General features: G+C 39.7%; 1 protein-coding gene across 3 annotated transcripts; it reads right to left on the bottom strand.

The window, feature by feature from the left end:
• Positions 1 to 908: 908 nt before the first annotated feature.
• Positions 909 to 14,263, bottom strand: NEK3 (NIMA related kinase 3). 3 transcript variants are annotated; one of them, XM_062020461.1, is made up of 16 exons: positions 14,182 to 14,263; positions 12,966 to 13,187; positions 11,673 to 11,766; positions 11,358 to 11,455; positions 10,024 to 10,107; positions 9,314 to 9,381; positions 9,108 to 9,194; positions 7,941 to 7,995; positions 6,462 to 6,662; positions 6,040 to 6,109; positions 5,405 to 5,451; positions 4,402 to 4,495; positions 3,865 to 4,011; positions 2,726 to 2,860; positions 1,965 to 2,091; positions 909 to 1,004 (listed from the first exon to the last, which is right to left on the bottom strand). In XM_062020461.1, the coding sequence occupies exons 2-16, from the start codon at positions 13,080 to 13,082 to the stop codon at positions 938 to 940; spliced, it is 1,491 nt and encodes a 496-aa protein (XP_061876445.1). In that variant the 5' UTR covers positions 13,083 to 13,187; positions 14,182 to 14,263; the 3' UTR covers positions 909 to 937. The 3 variants fall into 3 exon arrangements, with proteins under 3 accessions (XP_061876445.1, XP_061876446.1, XP_061876447.1); XM_062020462.1 differs by lacking the exon at positions 10,024 to 10,107; XM_062020463.1 differs by lacking the exons at positions 5,405 to 5,451; positions 6,040 to 6,109; positions 6,462 to 6,662.
• Between the last annotated feature and the right edge of the window lie 1,875 nt (positions 14,264 to 16,138).

The following is a 16,138-nucleotide window of genomic DNA, read 5'->3' as shown; positions in this document are numbered from 1 at the left end:
CCTTCCTCCCACCACCACTGCCCTTTGCTTTTGGTGGTCACTAACAGCAGTGGCCCAAAAGAAAATCTGCACTGCCTCAAGTTCTTGAATCCTTGGCGGATCCTCATGTGTCCGCCTACGTGCAGCACGGGAGGTGCAGCGTGAAAGCACTCGGTACCACACCTACAGATTTCCACAAGCTTTTCATATTAAGTATTCCCTAACGTTATTCCATGGACATAGTCCGGAACAGCTTTCCCAGAAAAAACTCTGCTGAGAGCATTTCTGCCCCTTCGTAAAATAAGTACTTAGTACCCAATAGCCAGGAGAGCCCAAATGTAACACTTAATGCCTTCTACAGCACAAGGCTCTCCCTATTAAAACAGGAATACTTGCCCTTACTTACAAACAAACTAGCTTCCTTTCACCTATTCAATGGCATGTCCAAAAATCTTTTCCCCGAGTTAAGGCAAAAGCTCAGCCTCACAATTTTTCAGAGAACTAAATAACTGCGTGAACTAAAGCTTCAAATATTTAACATAGCTAAATGTTTTCCATTAACAGGCCAGACAAGATCAGTTAGCCCTACTACCCAGTATTTCCGTATGTAGTCTGGAAGACAAATGACACATTCTTACAGCGTTACACCATCTCTTTGAAATACAAGGGGACAATTTGAATAATGCTATTGGCACTAAAGCTTCTGCCTGAACATTTCTGCAAAGCTGTTGCCAACTTCAAATACATTTAATATCTAGACTTGTTTAGCTATTTGCAAGTGTTCTAGCTAAAAATGTTTGTCAGGCATTTTCCGCCCTCAGTGATACAGAGAATATGCCTACTCAGAATTTTTTGACTAATGTACTTTTATTAATAACTACACACATATTAATGACAACATTTTGGATTATAAAAACTGGAAAGCCTAACTTCAGTTCCTGTAGGCAAATTCAAGTTTTCAGTCACTGTGTTTCAGTACCGTTTTAATTTCCGACACCCAGTCTGGGTCATCTTCCTCGAAGTCCCTAAAAACAGATTTCAAAATGTTATTTCTGCAAAGCAAAATACAACTTTATAACTCTTTTTTTTTTCCACTCTAAAATGACATTATAACTAGGAGAAATTTTGTTATATCAACATGGGAGCCTTATTTCCTGCACCATTGCAGTTAAGGAATCAACAGCGGTACTCTCTTGTATTTACCCAAATAAGCTTTACCAAAAGCAACCTCAAATGCATATACCAAGAGACTGCCAATGTGCTCCTACTAACAGCCTGCAGCTGAACTGAAGCAGTATGTGCCTGAGGAGCTCATCTTCAAATGCCACAAAAATAAACAATGGCATAAACTGAGATTGTAAGGGTCCAAGAAACCTTCTCAAAACATACAGACACCATAAAATACAATATTTCTGTGTAGAGCATGTTGATGTACACACTCTGCTCTTTCAAAACCAGGAGAAGAGAGTCATTCATACAAATAGAACATAGAAGCTAAAAAGTTTCTACAAATATCTCAATAAGTAGGTACTAAAGTGATTTTATTGCATTATGCCTGAAAGAGCAGGAAGAATAATATATAAATATACCAAACATACAACCAGCCAAGTGGTTTTGCCACTGGTTATCTGATTTCAAGGTCAGGGTACAAAGATGTTTGATGCCAGAAGGTTTTGCACTTTCCTGTGGGCCTATTTTCATCTCATGCTTCCATTTTTGCAAAGTCATTAGCAAGTTATTAGCATATCTGCTGATAACCTGCTTAATCTCAACATCAGCAGTAACTGTAAACGTAGCAAAGAAAAACTTGTAATATATTAAATGCTACTGAATTTTAATATCATTATGTCAGAGAGGGATGGATTTAAGTGCTGAGGAAGATAATGAGGTGGTTGTGAGTTTTTTTTCCAGGGGAGTGTCCTTTTGCAGAAATCTCTTTGAGGAACCAAAGAAAACAAAAATACAAAGATGTTGTTTGGACATACGTGTCATCTTCATCAGATCTAGGCTCAAGTCTCTCAGGGTCTATAGCAACAGTTTCACGTTCACCATCTACTTCATCAGGCGCTTCCGTTTCATCATAGAGTGGACCTCTACACATATTTTCAGAAGCTTTGGAAGAATAAAAGTGAAAATGTCACCAAAATCCTTTATTAAAAAAAAAATCATTAGGAATAGAAATACAATATAGCCATTCTAATTCGTCTCTTAGTTCTAGGCAGATTCCAGCACAAGCTGTTACCTATGCAAGGGAAGTGCAGAACAAGTGGCTGAGCACATCTGTCAACTGCAGTTAGCTTTTGCCATCCCATCTTACCATCCTGTCTTCAAAACAGGGCACTACTGACTAAGCCAAGGTGGATTTGGGCCACAGGGACACAACCCATTATTGCCTCTCCCTAAGGCTGACACCTGGCCACTTGGCAGGACACAGACTGCACGGCTCTGCAATCGCAGCATTTCTGTCCCAACCTTAGTCAGTCACTGAGCTCTAAGTGAAAGTTCTGCACAAAGAGATGCAGTGGAAATGTACAGTCACTCATCAGTTCTCAGCTTGGACTTTTGGAATCCCAGCTTTCATTTGGCAATCTTTTTAAAAATCCCAAACCAGCCTGCTGTGACATAAACTCAAGTGCACCAGCTCAGCACACAGCTCAGCACACAGGGGCTATGTATATTTGAAATAAAAAGTCTGTAGTGATAAACTTGTTTGCAAAAATGTTTGCCCTGGTCTATAAATGTTTACCTGGTTTATAGATTGTGTATGTTTTAAATGCTAAGCTGACATCTGCGTTGCTGAGAATGTTCATCAGGGTCTGAGGAGTTTCTTTGTTCCACTGCTTACGTGGCTTATTTTCACTGTAGTTTATAACACAGCCACCTAGGTATGAAATAATTTAAAAGAGACAATTAAGAGACAATTGCATTAGCAGTGTTGGCTTCAAAGGCCACATTCAAGAGAGAAAGACGGAAAGAGATGTTTCCATCTGTAGCACCGCTGACCTCTCAATATGGTGAGGTCGACACCATCAGAGAGGAGAAAAGGACAGAAGATAGCACTGGAGCCTTCTGCCAGCAAGGAGCCAGCAGAAACTGGCTGAGGGGTGTGAGGACTCACAGCCTCCACAAGCTTATTTGGTAGCTCTATAAATCCCACAAAATGGAGTCTGTGGCCATTTTTTGCAACACCTAACTATAAAGGATTCTTCTGCCCTCTTCCCTTGCCCTGCATATAATTGTCATGTAACGTTCCTCCCACAGTGTGGGAAATTTCTGACCATTCATATCTTGATTACTTCAATAGCATCTGTTCCCATTTCCTTAAGAATACATATATAAAAATCACATGAATCAATTACAACAAATGCAGGGAATGTGGGGCATTTAAAAAATGACACATTTTTGAGAAGAAACCCCATGTTAAGTGTTCTAATTCAAAGCTGCTGTTGCGGAAGTAGGTGGCATTACCTGCATGGTAAATGTCAGCAGAAGGAGAGGTACAGATGTTACAGATGTTACCCAATGGTATGCTGTACTTCAAAGACAGGGAGCTGCATTCTGCATCAAGTGAATTCCTTAGTGTTATCCCCCCCCCCCAAACAGCACATTAAGAGGAAAGCCAGTAGGATCATTTCTTAGCAATGATTCTGATTTTAGGGTTGCTACTGTTATCCGTAGCTGTTGTCACTCCTTGCAATCTTCCTTCCACACACAACCACGAAGAAATTCTCTTCAGCACAGTGCACTTTCTGACTGTTTATTAATAAAATATTTTTTAATTATTTTGACAACATTTTAAACATGCCCCATAAAGTCTTGGATTTTAAGACCTGTAAAGAGACACTGATATTACTCAAATGAAATCTACGCTTAATTAAGTCTTACTTTTAGCCTCTTCGGGTGTAAAACTGAACGAAAGCAAAGATGCATTTTCCAGGACATCCACCACAGTATTGGGTGTCTTCTTTTCCCACTGCCTCCTATGGGGATGTGACAAATCAGTGATTCCTGGGAGGACATCAGCAGTTTCTACTGTAATTGCAACAACAACAACAAAAAAAAACAGATGACAACCAGCATCTAAACCTTCTCCATGCAAACTAGTTCTAAGTGTAAAGAACTTCACTAAGAGTGATGTTTGATTCTGTGGGTAAAAGTCTGAACTTGGTAAGAATTCTCCATATGTTCACTCTATACTAAATGTTTTCAAACAGTCATTTTTTAGCACTTTGGCCAAGATACGTTGGAAGTTTTTTAGATATAAGCAGTAAGAATTGGTGTAATTGCAGAAGGGACAGACAGTGGCATGGCCTTCTGTAAATGAGGACTTGTGTGCTCTACCTGTTTAAATAGCTGGATTGTTGACTTTTAGATATAACTACACAGAAAGAAATGCATAAGCCTTAAAACTATAACACTTACCCTCAGATTTCCTTTCTTCTTCTGTGCTTTCACTCAAATCCTTAGCAATATTTTTCCTTTCTAAGGGGCTATGCTTACTTTCATCCTTACTTTGCTTTAAAAGAATAAAAACTGTATTAATCATTATCCTTGTTGTTGAGAAAAACAAAGCAGTAATATTAACAAGGCATTAATTATTTTGGTTTAGCTATGGGATGGCTGGCCTAAAGATCCAAAAGCTAAACCACTGATGCCATGAAGGCAATTCCAATTGCATTGTAATATATTTTTGCATTTCACACTACATGCCCTTTTTGACAATCTCAGGTTTTGAAGCTAAGCACATATGTAGTTACTTGATGCAATTTGTGGCTTTTTTTTCCTTACATTGAAGAATAGTAGCAATATGATCAAGTCATATTCACAGGGGAAAATAAAAAAGATGCATCCAAATATCAATACTTCTCAGACTGACAAGTAATAAAAGAAAAAAATAAGCCTACTGGCAACATGTTTTGAAAAAAAGACTCAATATGGCTGAGCCAGGCAATGCTAAAATGCACCCACAGGTGACTTCCTGGCCACCGGTGACTTAATTTTCCTCACCTGCAATCTCATATGCACCCTAAAACTTTGTAAGATTTATGTCCAGATTAGACTGTTTTCACAGCAGCCTGTTCAAAATACGTCCCTAAAGTAAAGGAAATGCATCAGTTTTTGCAGTATCCCAAAACTTAGAAAAACAGGGGAGGGAGGGGTGGGGTGGTTTGGTTTGGTTGGTTTGGTTTTACAGGGCTACAAGGAAATCCACTTTGGAAATAAACGAAACATGGGAAGCATCAAAAAGTTACAGTGGTGAGAAATGCACTGGAAAACTTGAATGCTGCAGTAACACAGAAGACAGCGGACCTAGTAGGCTGATCTATGGTTTAGAATACTAATAATTTTCCATATTAACTTTTCTATAATATAGAACATTCTAAATTACTAAAATACAAATATTACATTTATATGGAATACTTACCCTATTTTCTCTCTTATATTTTGAGTTTCCACCAGCCATGACACTACCTGATACATTTAGGAATAGATTCAAACATTAACACCTTTAGCAAACATTTGTGGTAGAGCGGTATTGCAGAGGTATGACAGCGACACCACTGAACCACGCAATGAAAATGCTATGAAAGCTATTTCACAATTCTGTCAACAGAGCTCATTCTCAACAGGGAGTCCCACTCTACTATTCAGTTCCAAATTTTGATGTAGCTACATTTATGCAGAAGAAGAAAATCCAATATTTCCTCTAAAAATTAAAGAAAATAACTTGCCTCCCCATGTTCTAGGAAAGAAAGCACTGTCATATTTAAAATATATACTACAGCTAAAAGTTTTGCTCCTTTGAAAATTGAAAGGTTTCATTCTAGCACAAGCCTTAAGACTCACAATGTATGGGTTGTAGCTCTGCACTGTACTTCTCATGCTGGGATGTAATTTATACCCTTCAAGCATTTTTCCATACAAGTTCAATAACGCTGGGTTTTGAAATAATTAAAAGTAGATTTGAACACATAATATAGTTTTATAGCTGTATTTAAGGTTTTACGATTCCTAGTCATTTTGTCATTCCTTATGTCAAGAAAAATGTTGCTAACTTACCTTTTGATCTTGCTGCGTTGCCTTCATGTTTCTGAGTTTCCCTCAATGCCTGTTCAAACTCATTTGTCGTCTGGAATGCATATGAAAAGATGCAAGTACTGTACCATTGAACCTTTCTCAAATCATTGTGTATGCTACCTGTTACAAACAGACTTACTAAACAAAAGCATGGTTAAAGCTAACAGCTAACAATACCTAATTTTAGCAGTATCATGTCAATAGTCAACTTCTCTTTTCAAATCAAACCCTTCTAAAAACCTGGTTTTCTGAGAGTCTAGGAACAGTATTTCTGGCTTTTAGAGTAGGACCCACGTAACAGTACATTTCATACTGTTATATAGCAACAAACTGCAGAAGAAACTGGTTTAGTATCTAAAATGCAGATACTATTCTTTAATCTGGAGACAAAGAATATACTGTACCTCAGGAGGCAAACAATTTTTGATAAGTTTGGTTAAGCAGCCTCTTGAAAGAATAGTACTGGCTGATGGGCGATTCTTGGGATTTCTCTTAAACATCTGTTTTATTAGGTAGTGAAGTTCATAGGAATAGTGAGATGGCAGTGGATTGTAGGACCCTTGGCATATCTTAAGGATGAGATGTTTCCAGCTGTTGGCTTGAAACTGCATTAAAAATAAATGAACATTAGAGTATGGAGTTTAAGCACAACGTAGAAAGAATCTGACATAATCTAAGAGCAACTTGAATATTAATTATATTAAAAATGCATGGTATGTATTTATGTAGACTCTGTATTACCATACTGATTGGCTCCCAGTTTGACAGCTCTAATTCAGGTGTGTGGTAATGACCATTTGTAACTTTCCTTTCCATTTTGAAGGGCTATTACACAGGCATTTATTTGTTACCAATGAAAGAAATATCATTTGCTGAGGAGGAAAACATCACTGTTAGCATACAAAGTTTGACTAAAACCTAGTCATAATGGATACTGCACACAGTAACATGTACAATTGGAAACCAGGTGGGAGTTACTCCTATAAACTGAAGATTGTTCAAATTTTGTTTTTGTAGGAACGTAGCACTGAGAAAATTTGGATCACTTTAATGTCCTTTACCTCATTCTCTTGAGATCAGAAATCAAACTGCAACAGTGAAACTGTAAGTCAGGAAAGACACAGACTTTGATTTTAAAAAAATAAATAAAAGAATCCCCACTAAAAGTAGCTTATCAAGACACAAATATCCTCTTGCAAATCTACAAAGAAATGACTGAGGGTGCTATTTTTCTCAGCTGTCTGTTAACCAGTTTTCTGTCAGAAATTACTGCTTCCAAGTACAAGTCACTGGATAGCTATCAGCAAGGGCAGCTACAGCCATGGATGCATTCAAGTTTTCCAGTGCATTTCTCACCACTGTAACTTTTTGATGCTTCCCACATTTCATTTATTTCCAAGTAGCCCTGTAAAACCAAACCAAACCAAATCAAACCAAACCAAACCACCCCCCCTCTCCTGTTTTTCTAAGTTTTGAGATACTGCAAAAACTGATGCATTTCCTTTACTTTAGGGACATATTTTGAACAGGCTGCTGTGAAAACAGTCTAATCTGGACATAAATCTTACAAGGTTTATTCTGTTTTCGAACAATTTAGAAAATTTAGAACATATAACAATTTAGAAAAATTCTGTTTTCTAACAATTTAGAAAATGGAGGGCTTCACAGAAGGGTCCAATGGATGCCAAGAGCTGCTGAAAAATAGAAGGCATGTAATGGAGGAGGGGTGGGATGGATGGAGGAATACTTATCTCTTTCAGAAGCAGCAGCAAACGCATCAGTCAAATGTATCATTGACTGTGAACCCATTAAACTACGGCTAACTGCTAATAAAGCTTAAAGGAATTCCAAAACTTTTCTGAGTGCAATAAAGCAATACTTACTGGATGTCTAAGAGTGCACAGCTCATACAGAATACATCCCAGAGACCATATATCACTGTAGGTATAAAGAAAGAGGAGAAATGTTGAGCCAAAAATTACAATTTAATATCCTGCATGGAAAAAGTGAAATTTATTATGTGTCCATAACTGAAGAAACTAAAAATAGATGTAACTAAACATAAAAAATAATATAATTATGGGTTTAATCTCTCCAATTGCAATGACTGTGCTTATTTTATCCTATCCTGATGTAAAAAAGGATGGAGGTCATACAATTGTAGTTGTTTTTTTATTCCTAGAATGTCTGTTAAGAAATTTGCTGCAACAATATTTATCCTTTTGCACTTGAAAGCTTTGAATTCTACACCTCTTAACATGAGATGGCAGGCATATAGTCCTAATTCTGAGAGCTGGAATTCTGGCCTTCACAATGAGAATCCTCCTACTGAGAAAAAAAACCTCACATCATCTTCTACCAAGAGTGAGTAGTGTCACCTGCACAAGAAGTATCTGATGCCTTTCTTGTAAGAGGAGCAGAAAAATACTTAAGGGCTAGAAGGCTGCTTCCCTCTTCTGGAAAATGAATCACTTCTTCCAGGTACAACTAGGGTCACAGAACAGATCAAGAGGTGGGACTATAACATGACTTAGTATTTCAGAGCCTGGGAAGAAGCTGTAAACACCATACTATCAAGATGCTCTCAGAAGTTTTTGCATAAAGACGAGAATAACTGGGCTCTATAAATCTAAGTCATTAGTTCTCTAGGCATTATCCATACATTATCAGGACTGGCAGGAAGACCTTAAAACATGTGACAAGCCAAAAAACAAGCGCATCAGAAAGACACAAACACACATATATATATGAACATGTACATATATGAGTGCATTGTTTGTATATGTATATTTACTCTCCTAAATGCACAGAGGTCTGCACACCAGTTTTCAAACTTTTTAAGAATAAAGATATTGTACTCTCAGTTACCTGAGTGGAGAGGAATTTGTGCAACTTTTCATCTTAAAAACCCTGTAACTACTCCTTTCAAAATATTTTTCAGCTCAATATCCTCTCTCAACTCAATATTGCTAAGCCACAAAGACAGAGACAGCAATGAACAGACATATATGAGCCAGGCCATTCTCTGTGACCACTGAAAACATAAATACCTTTTGTTGTTGTATGGCATGCTTTCCCATATTTCTGGAGGTACGTAATAAGGAGTTCCCACATAGGTGCAAGCATACGACAATGGACTATTGAAACGACAAAGAAGAAATGCCAACAGAAAAGCAATGATTCAAGAACTCTGTACTATTTATCTGTGGTAAAGAAGAACTCTACACCACTGAGATCAGTGGAGATATCCACCTACTGTGCAATAAGGCGTGCAGATCCAAAATCTCCCAATTTGACTTTTCCATTTTGAGTGAGGAACACGTTCTGCATTTCAAGAGCAGAGGTTAACATACTGAAATAGTCTTCTAGGAAACATTTTTTCAGTTGAGAACACAGAATATACCGTGACAATCACTTCTGATACTTAATCTTTGTGTTTCCTTTTACCTGCTTCTCTTAATACTTCTACCAATAAAAAAGTTAAGAATTATGTTGTGTTTAAAGGAAAGTGGAAACGCCTAAAGCCGCAAGGGCAGTAGGAGAGGGAGAATCAGCACTTAGAAATGCCTTAATCTCTATGCTGTACTCAAACCACTAAGGTCACACGTTCTTCTCAGTTTCTGTCTTTCTTCTAGGAAAGAGTAAGCAAGAAAAATGAGAAGCACAATATTTACAAACTGTTTACTCTGTACAACTCTTATATTTCTGTTATTGTTTTAAATTCTATGCAGTCTGTCTGCAAGCAATTGGTGCTATCATCAGTGTGGATATGAAGGGTACAGCTATACTTACAGCTATACCCACAATATTACATAATACAATACACCCAACAGTTTCTTTTACTTGATATTCTTAAGCCTAAATAAAAAACACAGCACATAGCAGTAAGAGGAAATTATGAAGGAGAGAGTTGAGGTCCTCATGCAGAAGAGACTTATTAATGGCAACAAAACTTGCTCTGTTCACCTTGGATTTGATATCCCTGTGCAACACACGTTTATCATGAATGTGCTTCACACCCAGACACATCTGCACAAACCAATGAAGGATCTGAAAAGAGGAGCTAAGGGTTATAATGAGTGCTTTACTAACAGATAAAAAAGAAAGAAGAATAAAACCAATATTTCAGAATACGTGGGAGTTAAAAGTAACTCTAGTATAATGGCCTCTAGTCAGTGTGAAAGACTGAACTCTTTAACATGAAGTATATTTTAACATGGCAGGAGGAAGGTTTGCTACCTATGTCCAGAAAACCCTAATAATATATAACGGTAATGAAGCTTGGGAGTCACTACATGATACTTTATAAGCATGACAATTACAATTCCATAGCAAATTAGCAAATTAAAGAAAACCCCAAACACCCTGAGATAACATGCTGTTTCTAAAAACCAATGTACTCTCTTCAAAGTTCAAAATAAAGTTCTTAAGAGACGCTGGGCCAATCTAAATATTATATTGTTAGATTAGGTGAGGACTCTGGTCTTTTAAATAAAATGATGTAATGGGATGAAGCTGGAACACAAAAAGTTCCACTTAAATATAAGAAAAACCTATTTTACTGTGGGGGTGACGGAGCAGTGGCACAGGCTGCCCAGAGGGGTTGTGGAGTCTCCTTCCTTGGAGGTCTTCAAGACCCGCCTGGACGTGTTCCTATGCGACCTGATCTAGGTGACCCTGCTTCTGCAGGGGAGTTGGACTAGATGATCTCTAAAGGTCCCTTCCAACCCTACCATTCTATGATTCTGTGATTCTAACTGTATCAGAAAGTAGTGTTCGATCACTACAACGTCACTTTGGACTTTCTCTGAAGTAATTTTATAGCCTCTTTGACAAAAGGAGTTGATGGCTGCTGAATGAAGTAAACAATTAATTGCTACGTTAATATGCCAGCATTTTGTCTCCTAGTTTCATTTATCTTACCAGAGTGCTTTATCTAGTTTTCATTTGCAGTACCTCTTACTGTGCTACAAACACTGAAGGCTGATGCTTGTGTTAAATTCTTTCTTAATTGCATAAATTTATGCACACGAACCTGACTGTATTTTTCACATTACCTGCACATTTCTTAAATGCAGACAGCAATTTCTTTTCTATTCCTTTCAGACCAATTTTCACCTTGTTCTGCTGGAAATTATCAAAGAAATAGTGCTTCTCTTCTATCTATAAGTGCCTTTATTTCATTTAAGCTACTTTAAGGCCTTTCCAGATCTATAATTTGTTTTATGTGGTGTAGGGTGCTTCAGTTTCCACGAAAAAGTATTCTTAGGTCCTTGGTTCAAAACAATTTCTCTTCTTACCGTATCTTCAGGGAACAACTTTCCTCTTTGGTGTTTAATCTTTTGCATTAGATCTCCATCATCACAATATTCCATCACTATATAGAGATGTCCATCAGCTAAATTTTAGATGATTTAAGAATAATTAGTCATTTCATTACCAGTGCAAGTATATTATTGTTCCTCTAAAGCTCCAGCTACATGCTATTACATATTATAACCACCATGTATTTTGTTTATAATATGTGCTATAAACAAATACACACAAAAAAATTTGATCCCTCAGAAGTGTGCAATTTTAAAGAAAATAAAGATATTTAAAGTTTTAAGACTTACCTTCAAATGAATCTTTATAGGCCACAATATTTGGATGTTTCATTTTAGCCAAAAGAACTGCTTCCTTCCTAGAGTTCTCTAGATCAGATGGAGACTGAAAATGGAAGTACACTTATACAAATGTCACACTAATGTAAAAAATATTTTTAAGACTTGTTCTTGAGTTATTTTAAATCTCACTTCAAAACTTGAAAACTCCGTAATTTTTGAAGCTATGGTTTATTACTATTGAGAACTTTGTTTTTCTGGGTTTGGTTTTGTTTTCTTCTAATTTGAGAGGATATTTCCTACTTCTGTTTTGGGGTTTTTTTTTTCTCTATTTTAACAATACAGAACTATGTAACAAAGCTCACACCCTGACTTTGGAACAGTTGACAGAGTCCAGCGCAGGGCCACTAAGATGATCAGGGGAATGATACATCTTTCATGTGAGGAAAGGCTGTGGGAACTGGGGCTGTTTAGTCTGGAGAAGAGGAGATCTTATTAACATTTATAAATATCTGAAGGGTGAGTGTCAGGAGGTTGGGACATCCCTTTTTTCTATAGCAGCTAGCAATAGGACAAGGGGTAATGGGATGAAGCTGGAACACAAAAAGTTCCATTTAAACATCAGAAAAAACTATTTCACTGTTCAGGTGAGGGAGCCCTGGCACAGGCTGCCCAGAGGGCTTGTGGAGTCTCCTTCCTTGGAGGTCTTCAAGACCCACCTGGACATGTTCCTATGCAACCTGATCAAGTGAACCTGCTTCTGCAGGGGGGTTGGACTAGATGATCTCTAAAGGTCCCTTGCAACCCCTACCATTCTATGATTCTAAAGCCAAGTGACCAGGTATTACTTAGTTTCAGCCTCCATAAAGCTGGTGCCTCCCATTTGGGGATTTTTTTTTTTTTTTTTTTTTTGCTTAACTAAGTGCAGAGGAAGTAACCTGAATAACTGATTACCAGCAATAACATGAGGCTAATTCCTTCATTAGGTGTTGCAGATGAAATCTGCATTCTAGTGAAATCAATAGGAATCCAGCCAATGGCATCAGGGGAATAAGAGTTTCACTCTAAGCATCTTCCTGCGTGGTACATTTCCCAAATTTTAACCATATACTTTCCGAAGCAGATCAGATTTTGCTACTTTACTTATTACCAACATCATCTCAGATATAGTTCTAGACTAGCCATACCATGCAACTGGCTAATCACAAAACTCTCAGCAAAAGACTTAAACATTTCAAAAATAAATTCAGATTTATGATTTTTTTTCCTAAGTGGTGCATGAGGTGACGTATGTGTCACACTTACCATTGGAAGTCTTATTTCCTTCATTGCATACTTCTGGTCACTGTCTCTGTGATGAACTAGGAGAGCTCTGCCAAAGGACCCCTCTCCCAGTACTTTCAACACTTTATATTCTTCCATTCTTTATAAGCTTACACTTCTCTTCAAACACTCTCTTCCATGGGATAATCTTCTAAACATTGTCATTACCTTGGCTCATTTTCTGAAATTTGTTGTTAACATAACCTGCATGAGATAAGTCCAGCAAAATAACAAGAGGTGACAAATGTGGGTAACTACAACTGTTCAGCATTACCATCAATACAATTCCAACAACTGTTACCATGATTTTGCTGAAAACGAGGCCTTATAAAGTTCAACTCAAAGTATCACATGGTGCATCTTTGCATTTTAAAATTTTGAATGCTAAAGCTCCTTGAAAATGTAAATTAGAGACCTACAATCTATCATCTTCTTTTCGTTACCTGCACTTCTGCATGTAGTTTCATAATGCTAAACAAAACTCACAGGCACTATAAACAATAAGCCTCAAGCTTCAATTGACAATTCTCACCCCAAACAGCTCACACAGGATCAAACCAGAATAAGTTAGTAGTGTTCATGCACAAAGAACTCTATGTCAGGCAGATTCGGTAATAAATAGAATAGTTCAGTTAGAAAGGACCTACAATAATCACCTAGACCAACTGCCTAAGCAATTCAGGACTTACCAAAACTTAAAGCACATTTTTTAAGGGCATTGTCCAAATGCCCTTAAGCATTTGGCTCAAAGCATCAACCACCTCTCTAGGAAACCTGTTCCAATGTGTGTCTACATTCTCTACTAAGCACTGCTTCCTAATCTCAAGCCTGAACCTCCCCTGATTGCAGCTTTGAACCGTTTCCATACATCCTATTACTGGATTTACAGACAGGGGGGTGGGGTGGGGAGGGGCGTGGGGAGGGGGAGGGGGTGCGTGTCTGTGTGTGTCTGTGTTCGTTTCTGAAAGCGTTAAATCCCAATTCACTCCAGAGGGTGGAAAATAAACATTCTGACTGATTTACTTGAAAACTCTGAAGGCTCCTAAGTGGTGACTAACAGACAGTGTTTTCCAGACGAAGGGGCACACCTGCGGTGTGTCCTTCACCTCAGTGACAGTTACCACTGGTAGCTTCGACTCCTTCACCCTCAGAAAGCCCAAGACCCACCAGGCCCCTGAACGCGTGAGGCGGAACTCACCTCACAGGGCCGCGCAAACCACTGGGCCTGAGGAAAAGGCCTTAGGGTAGCACCATCACCCACAACGGGCTAGGGACCAAGGGGCGAGAGGAGGACGGCACTGCCTCAGAGGGCGGGCGGGAGCGGGGACGCGGGCGGAAGGCCCCGCCTGCGGGCTGAAGGCCCCGCCTGCGGGCTGAAGGCCCCGCCTGCGGGCTGAAGGCCCCGCCTGCGGGCTGAAGGCCCCGCCTGCGGGCTGAAGGCCCCGCCTGCGGGCTGAAGGCCCCGCCTGCGGGCTGAAGGCCCCGCCTGCGGGCTGAAGGCCCCGCCTGCGGGCTGAAGGCCCCGCCTGCGGGCTGAAGGCCCCGCCTGCGGGCTGAAGGCCCCGCCTGCGGGCTGAAGGCCCCGCCTGCGGGCTGAAGGCCCCGCCTGCGGGCTGAAGGCCCCGCCTGCGCCCCCGGCCCCGCCTGCGCCCCCGGCCCCGCCTGCGCCCCGGCCCCGCCTGCGCCCCCGGCCTCTCCCGTTCCCTGAGGCAGGGCCGGGGAGCCATGTGACGCCTCGCTTCCGATCCCAAGACTGTTTTATACCCGGTCATATTTAATAAAAAACACCCCTGTCATGCTCAGCATATCCGTGGGAAGTCTGTTAGTACCTCTATAGCCTTTTTTGACTCCACGTCGCACAAAAGCCAGGGTGCAAATCCCTGTTTAACAGTATCACAACCGGTTTCTCTACTACAGCAAGAGGCTACTAAGTGCCAGAGCTTATGACTGGTGACTGGAACAAACGAAGCCGCAGGCCACGTGAATTGTACTTTAGCCTTGGTTTTTATCTGTGGACATGTAAGGGGTACATAGGGAAGTGTAACTAAAACTTTAACTACGAGATACTCTGTGACAAAACGAAAGGAAATGTCTCAAGACAGTAAAAAAAATACACCACAAAAGCTGCTTGCAAAGCATAGAAGTCCTGAGCAGGGCTGTTGGCAGAACGATTACCACACTTCTGTTTTTAATACTGGAAAAACCATTTCCACTTCAGCCTCAGCCCGATTCCATGCAGTCCATCACTGCCCCTGACAGAGCTGCTACTTAATACTTTAAAAACTGATCAGAGTAAACTAAGACTCAGTCTGGAGTTTTAGAAAGCAGGCATTATTCTATGTAAAGCTGCAGTAATGGAGACACATGGTGATACTTCCTCTGGAGTGTATCTGCCTTATCACAGCAAGGCAGCTATCTTTATTGTTAAGTGAGCTACATATTTGTTGTATTTCATGTAAAATACACACATATTCATTTTAGTTCCCGGTAATTATTTACATACCTCCCTACCCCCTTGCACATACTCCATGATTTGAGTCAGGGGTCTTGGGGGGGGGGGGGGGGGGGGGTGTGTGTCTCTGGTGGTCATTTTGAAGATAGGTAGTTGACATGGTTCACCTTAAAAGGAATTGTTTTTCCAGAGACCTTGCTACTTGCAGGTGTATTCACAGAGATCGTGTTGGCCACTGCTATATCTTTTTCTATGCTATTTATTACCCCCTCCCCTTATCTTCCCTTTCCCCTATATTCTTGGTTAACTCAATAGTACTTATGTCTTCCTCCTGAGTACAAAGTTTCCGCTATCTCCTCCTGTGTGCACTAAAGTGTCTTGCAGCAGTTTCTCTTAACTCAAGGGCTACGTGAAATTCTTTATTGTTCAGTCCTTGTATCACTACCACAACACATAGATCACAGAACTACAGAACGCCCTAGATACCCTAGTCAGTACATGAACCCCAAGCTACAGCAGCAAAATCCACCACAAGCGTAAACCAGAAGTGCCTGCCTAGACCGTGTCCTGACCAGGACATATTCAATCCTGTCTTCTTGTAGTATCTGTTGGATGCTGGGACTTGCTCATCAGTGATCATGGTGACGAATTGCAAAAAAACTTATCTACGCAGGAATGCAGATAAGCCAGGCACTTCTTTATT

The sequence above is a fragment of the Colius striatus genome, chromosome 1 (genome assembly GCF_028858725.1).
Source record: "Colius striatus isolate bColStr4 chromosome 1, bColStr4.1.hap1, whole genome shotgun sequence".
NCBI lineage: Eukaryota > Metazoa > Chordata > Aves > Coliiformes > Coliidae > Colius > Colius striatus.
The sequence above is the reverse complement of the archived record's forward strand: the minus strand, read 5'-3'. Positions and strand labels throughout refer to the sequence as shown.